We start from the raw sequence: 7,975 nt of genomic DNA, 5'->3' as shown, positions 1-7,975 counted from the left end.
TTCCCTTGATTTCTCTCCTTTCCACTTAGTTTCCTGCAGCAAATGTTAACTTTCTCCTCTTCAATACTTCTACTAATTCTCTACTTTTGCCAGTTAATATTTCAACATGCCAAGTACCTATTCTTACTTTGTATCTATCTTTTATCCCTTATACACGAGTCCAGCCTAGAGTTAAGTGGTAATGTCCCTACACCGTTGACACTACAAGCGTTGGGAAGATTTGTATACATTACTGGTGAAACATCTACCGCACAAATTGTCCAGCTGGTATTAAACACTTTATTCCTTAGGTATTCTCTATTTTTAATTACTTTATTCCCTCTCACCTGTTGTCCTCGTACGTATTCAAGATGGCAAAATTCGCTGAAGTTTTGTTCAGGATACCTCATACTATTTGACAAAAATTTTCCGCGAGCTTTCGACTTGACGCAACCTCATTAGTCACCTCTTACGACTGGCAATTATAATTAATAAAAAAATAATAGTAGCGTCGGTGATCACTTTTTGTCATTGAAAATACCATCAAAATTAATATAAAAAGCCCAAAATAATGAAAATTCTGGCTCAGATGTCACTCTGATGGTGGTCAAAATACTCTCACTGGCTCAGATGCGTTCAGTTGTTTCTAGAAGCACTCAGTACGTTAAATTACGATCAATCAGTCTACACTCTAATTTCATAGCGAAATATATGCGAGAAGTGATTTCCATGTTTCCATCATAATTATACAAGAAAAATACATCTATTTATTTCAAAGTGTCATTGAAAATATCAAGGTAGGAAACTAATAAGTTCATCAAAAGTATATAAGGTTTAGAATTAAATTTTATGAGTACATAGAATAAGTTAGCATACAGGAAAATCAACTGATCATCAATAATAAAAAAATATACCAAGTAAATTTCATAAATCGATAATGTTTGTACAGAGTTATTTGGCAGAATTATATCTTTGATACGTGTCTATTTCAGGAGTTGGAGGTTCATACTACTTTGAATAGACACATGAGGTGACTTAATTCGACCTATCATCGATAATCGTTAAAACTCGTGGCATTATTGATATTAAAGAATTGTCAATAAATCATAATAAATCTCATATTCATAAAATAAAGATCACTTTATTTTAGCTTCGATGCGAAGCTGAGAAGGTATTGGTTTTACTATTTTTGAGATGAATATTTACATATGGAGTAAGTATGCTTTACAAAATATCTCCAAAAATATTAGATCTAATCATTAGATTTTCAAATAGCACCCAATTTTAGCTTCGATGTGAAGCTGAGAAGGTATTTTACTATGATGCGTTTTTTTTTTTTAATTTTTTTTTTTTTTTTGTCTGAACGCTCAATCTCAGCTATCATCGAACGGATTTCTTTCAACGATACGTTAAAAGATCACAAATCGTATCTAGTCGAAGACATTACCCTTAAAAATTGAAAAAATTTTCCACTTTCCCCATAAATGGGAGAAACCTCCAAAAAAATTACAAATTTAAAAATCACTAATTTTCAAATTTTTTTCTTAAAACTGCCATAACTTTTTTAAAAATGAACATTTCAATATAAGTTTTTTTTTTATAAATGCTTGATGTCTTTACATATCATTTGGTATATTTTTTTTGTAAATTTGACCCTTTATCTGCCAACGGGGGGGGATTTAAAATGACAACTTATTCACAAAAAATTAACTTATTCAACTTAACTTTTGAAAATGTTCCGGAAGGCCTGACACTTTAATATATATTTTAAATTAAGCTAATGTAATATCCTTTAATTTGAAAAAAAAAAAATTTCGGACTTTATTTTATCTTCACGGTGAAAATGGCTACAAAATGCTATTTTTGTGTGAAAATTTTCGATTTTGTATTTTACATATTTAATTTTATTATGCTATAACTATTTGAAAAATGTATGGATCAATACATTTTTTTCATGAGAAGTAGTATTTATATACAACTTTTATTCGACATACTGTTTTTTTAAATCAGACCATTTCCCTATATTTGAGGGGGGTTCAAATCTAAAAAATGCATGTAGAAAGTAGAACTTTTTCAACTTAACTTTTGAAAGTGTTCCGGAAAGTTTGACCCTTTTATATATATCTTAAATTAAAGTTAATGTAATATACTTTATTATGCAAAAAAAAAATTTCGGACTTTATTTTATCTTCATGGTGAAAACAGACATCAAAGTTTATAAAAAAAATACGATTTTTGTAAAAAAATTCATTTTTATATTTTTAACTTTATAATGCTATAACTTTTTGAAAGATGTATGGATCAATATAAATTTTTTTTATAGATGCATGATGTCTTTACCTATCATTTGGTATATATTTTTTTTATATCTGACCTTTTACTTGCCCACAGGGGGGGATTTAAAATGACCACTTTTTCACAAAAAATTTATTTTTTCAACTTAAATTTTGAAAGTGTTCCGGAAAATGGTGAAAATGGCTACCGAATGCTATTATTGTGTGAAAATTCTCGATTTTATTTTTTACATTTTTAACTTTATAATGCTAAGACATATTGAAAAGTGTATGGATCAACATTATTTTTTTATGAGAAATAATATTTTTTAATAATCCCTTTATCATTCGACATACTTTATCTTAATTAGGATATTAATAATGAACTAGCAGATCATGTAGCTTTTGGAATAATCCATCAATTTTTTAGAATTAAACACTATTTAAAGATTTGCATCGAAGAGTTTTTTTTTTGATAGTGATTTTAATCACTGTTATTTTAATACCATGTTATTATATTTCGTAAGGTTTGCATAAGTAACAATATTCCAATTAGTATTAGTGAACTTCAAAAGTACTTAATTTTTGTAATATATTCCAGATGAGTATAAAATTTACATTAATATATAAGCTAGAAATTTAGATACAATGCTAGGTAAATAAATTGTGTTATAAATTCGATGATAATTAAATTAATAAATATCTCATTAAGAAAATAAATATTCTACTATATTTTCAATTTGAAAAAGCAATTGATTTTTCTCCGCATAATTAATAAAGGACTTAACAACATTAAAATCTGAATTAAACGTTTTGGATACGACAAATAAATCTTCTAGCAACAAACAAACTATAAAACTATAAACTTAAAACTAATTAAATTTCATAGCTAATACCTCATATATTATTTCATCTAAAATATAATCATGAATATCTTTAAGATAATTTTTAAGATACTCAACTGAGCATCTCATTGAATTTGATTGTTACAATTTATGTTGGTGACAACTAACAATGCCTAAAAAAAATTTTAATAACCACAAGGAACCTATTTCAACACCATTGAAACCAAATAATATACTCATAATTTTTATCAAAACTCCAAGATATCTCGACATTAAATAAAATTTTATAAACTTAATTATAAGACACTATAAGAAACATATAAAAAATTATAAATTTTTTTATTCATTTTTTAACACATTTACATATAATATCAAATTTTACTAGTACATATATAATATTACATAGTTGAATAAAAAAAATTAAAAACATATCATCTAGATAACAATTCTTGAAATTTTTCAGAAGATATAAACATATATATTTCTAGATAAGAAATAGAGTAAGGCCGAGAATTGTCTAGTGATAATATTAGCAATTAATAAATATCTCATTAAGAAAATAAATATTCTACTATATTTTCAATTTGAAAAAACAATTGAATATTTTCAGCATAATCAATAAAAGACTTAATAACATCGAAGTCATCCTTTACAAATAAACTTTTTAAATTACTGATAAATCTTTCAGTAGCGCCCAAACTATAAAACTGAACAGTCTCTAGCTCTATTTCGTTGTGAACTGGTCTACATATTTCATCTTTCACAAAATAATGTTCTTTGCCGTTTAATTCCATTTCTTCTAATGCATTGCATCCTAAATCCAAACACAAAGTATTTAAATATGATTTGAGCAAATGGTCATCGACGTCACGCTGATTTTCAATTGTTTTTTTTACCATATTAACATAATCATTGTCTTTTAAATGAAGGAACGTCACAAAGTCACTAAGTATTTCTATNTAAAGAAACGTCACAAAGTCACTAAGTATTTCTATCCATTTTTTAATCAAAACTTCCTTAGTAGATTCATTTTCTTGTTTTTTTACGTATAAGAAATGTTTCCATGTTAACCTTAAAATTATGACTTTGAAAAAGCTAAAAACTAAATCGTAGTATTTTTGAATACTACTCAATTGGTTTTTCCTCCAATCGATATTATTTGCTTTTTCGTATTTTTCCTGCAATTTCTGTAGAACACTCTTTTTAGTAACATTCCAATCAACTTGTACATTAAAAGAATTCATTAACAAATTTGTTCTAAAAGCGTTATCTCCGATATTTTGAATTAGAATATTATTTACAGTAAACTTTTCGTAGTTTACTGCAGGTAAATCAGTATTTTTTAAAATAAAGTTGTTTATGATAGAGATTTCTTTTTTTATGATATTAAATATATCTTTTAATGGCTGATTTTTTAATTGTTTCAATTCATTTTCGTTTATATAAAATTGATTTTTATCTGTATTACATTCCATGCCTGATGCCTCAGAGTCTAATTCATCAATAATATAATCATGAGTATCCTTAAGATAAATTTTAATATACTCAACAGAATATCTTTGAATTGAATTTGATTGTATCAATTTATGTACATGACGGCAAACTATACCTAAATATAAGTTTAATAACCATAAAGAACCTATTTCAACACCTTTGAAACCAAATAATGTACTCATCATTTTTTTTAAAACTCCAAGATATCTCGACATTGAATAAAATACATTTTTTAGTTCTCTGTCCGGATGATATAATTCTATTTTACTTATTTGCATATATTTTAAAGCATTAATTAAATAAGAACATTTTAAAAGCTGAACATTTTCGATTGACTTTACTTGGTTTTCCTTGTATCCAGTGTTAAGTGTATCATTATGGTTTACTTGCATTAAAAGTAACACCATAGTTACGTTTATTATTCTCCTTGAGTTATTACTTGTAATTAACATCTCAATGAAACAAACAATCATAGATTTTGTAAACTTAATTATAAGACACTATAGAAAACATGTAAATTATTGCAATCTACAACTGTTCAGTTTTACACTATTTTAAATATGTTATTAATTGTTTATAAATCCAGATATAGAATCTATATTTTATTTTTGTATCCTTTAAAAAATGATAGTCTGACTAAAACTGTTGACATTTATTTAATAAACTATTGTTAATAAAAGTTAAATATATGAACGTTTTAAAAATGGTGGAAGAATATCTACCTTTTGCAAATGACAAAAATAGTTATGTGAAGGAGATCGTAAATGCCATTTTTTTAAATATCTCTTGGATAAAATATGTTATTTGTTACTGTGAAATCTAATTATAATAAAAATATTAAAACATTTTTTATAAATCTGTGTTATTTCAACATAATAATTTTTACAAAAATTGTTGTCTTAAGTTATTTTTTTAATATTTATTTTAAAAATAATTTTTTCAACTTTATAATACTTTTATAACTTATTATCTACGTTTAAATATATACTTCTTTTTTTATTACTATATAATCATATATATATATATATATTATTCAAATTTTATTTTCTATGTGTTAGAGCGCGGGTAGATAATATTAATGCGCTTACGCATTGCGTTTGCAACACCTTTCTTTGCAGTGGACTGTATATATATATTTTTTTTTATAGAAAGGGAAGGGATTCTATATATAAATAAATTAGTCCTAATAAACTATTGCTCAGTATAATAATTAATAGCTAATTAGATAAACAATAATAGTAATATGAATTGAATGTGATATGTAATGTAATTTCTTGCCTAATTGTACAATTGATTAATCACATTAGTTAAATATTTGATTGGCCAATCGGTAATAACATTTCCTTTAAACAAATTGTTTAAAACTTATAACACAATAACTGCCTTGACGACTTACAAAATAATTGTCTTGACGACATATAAACACAATATGCACCTTTACGGCTTACAAGAATAATTTTGTGTTGACGACATAATAAAACACAATAACTGCCTTGACGGCTTACATGAATAATTTTGTGTTGACGACTTAATAAAACACAATAACTTCCTTGACGGCTCCCAAAAAGATTTCGTATGGACGACGTTAAAACACAATTTGCCTGAGCGGCTAACAAAAATTATTATGTTTTTACGACTAATTAATACAATAATTTCCTTGACGGCTTACACTACTTAAAAACAACACAAAAAAAAAAGTTGAATAGAACAAACGAAACGATGGAGGATGGACAGCAGAGCACTTTTTTTTATTTTTTTTAAAAATGACAACGATAACAGAAAAATATAACCTAATATGATAGGATGGCGTGAGCATGACTGCTCTCGTTACTACTGTCGCACATAGAGCGCAGCACTACATAACCGCGCCCTAACACTATGTTAATATCTAATATATATTTTAAATGTTCTATATATTAATTTTTCAATAATGCTGTATTATACATAAGTTAAATTAGTATTGTATTAGTACACCACATAAAAATAAAGATGATACTATAAATTTAAAATAATGTCAAAAATTAAACTAAATTCCAATTTATAATTTTATTTTCGAAAATTTATTTATGCTAAATATTTTTGATTATAGTGTTTTAAAACAATTAATATTAGTAAATCAAACATTATTACTTCATAAATTTATTAAAATAACACAGAAATATAATATTTTTCAATATTTGTGTTGTGAACTGGCTTTTTGCTGCCTAATTGTAGTTGTGTAATTTAATGGGATCGCACCTTTGCCACGAACTGATGATGCTCCGACATTTACATACTTCGACATTTGACAAAGAAGTAATTGTTACGAACATCTGGTACTCCGACCATCTGATTCATAGGTTACCAAAATTATGAAGGATTTTACTCCGACATTAAATTTAAAAAATGAGATAGTAAAAACTCCGACATTATCGATAGTTTGATTATGCATCGAAAGTTATATTATATTTCGATTGCATTGTTAGTAATAGGGCGCATTGATCGTATATGTTGCAACGTCAGGGTCACGTGGCTANACATTGATCATATATGTTGCAACGTCAGGGTCACGTGGCTACAGAAACACTACATTATTAAATTAATTATATTATTATAAATAGTATTGTAAAATTTAAATTAAAATGTTCTATTCAATTAGCATTTATTTGCTACTATAGTTATTAATACAATAATATACATTTTGCTTATTATTTTCTGGTACAATTTCTCACATTTAACATATGTTATTAATACTCGAATGATAATAGTCATTCATTAAGTAACATAAAATTAAGTGTTTAATACAAATGTATATTTTTGAAAAAGTTTTCTCTATTGTTAGAATATAAATTTATCTTTGAGAATTTTATTTTTTAATTATCCAATAATTATAAAATATTTTCATCAAATCAAAAAACTGTTAGTTAACTGTTTTTTTAGTCGATCCACAAAATTTTATCTAATAGTAACTTATTTTTTAACATCTAAGAGATCCATTTGAAAACTAATTTTATTAGTGATTAATTCCTAAGTGTGTAATATTAAAAAATAATAACTAATATAACACATAAAATTGTTTGTACAATATAAAATCATTCTTGGGGATGTCTGGATTTTTTCCTGTGCTGCATTAGGATATCTAAGTATAAAATAACACAGTATCGTAACACAGGAAAGAGAATGATATAAGATAAATGTGTAAGTGTGTAACTATGTGTACGAAGATGAATATGAGGAGGTGGTGCCTGCTGTCTAGGTATTCACGTGCGTGTTGTCGTACAGCAGTCACCGTGCTCGGCTGACACTCCGGGTTAGCTGTGGGTGTCGAAAGGCTGTTGTTATAGGAAGGGAGAATAAGAGTAACACCTAGGTATGAGGTGCAGACGAAGTGCAAGACACAAATAC

The 7,975-nt window shown here is 26.4% G+C and overlaps 1 protein-coding gene across 2 annotated transcripts in view; it reads right to left on the bottom strand.

Moving 5' to 3' along the window:
* The window catches only part of LOC126903642 (uncharacterized), a 49,548-nt gene extending 44,119 nt beyond the window's left edge, over positions 1–5,429 (bottom strand). Inside the window, exon 1 of one of the 2 annotated variants that reach the window (XM_050681980.1) lies at positions 4,169–5,429. In XM_050681980.1, the coding sequence (XP_050537937.1) occupies positions 4,169–5,064 (896 nt within the window). In that variant the 5' untranslated portion in view covers positions 5,065–5,429. The remainder of the gene's footprint in view (positions 1–4,168) is intronic. The other variant, XM_050681979.1, reaches the window with a different exon arrangement.
* Between the last annotated feature and the right edge of the window lie 2,546 nt (positions 5,430–7,975).

Source organism: Daktulosphaira vitifoliae, unplaced genomic scaffold (genome assembly GCF_025091365.1).
Source record: "Daktulosphaira vitifoliae isolate Bord-2020 unplaced genomic scaffold, ASM2509136v1 Scaffold_4, whole genome shotgun sequence".
NCBI classification, from domain to species: domain Eukaryota; kingdom Metazoa; phylum Arthropoda; class Insecta; order Hemiptera; family Phylloxeridae; genus Daktulosphaira; species Daktulosphaira vitifoliae.
This window is presented reverse-complemented; position numbering and strand designations above follow the sequence as displayed.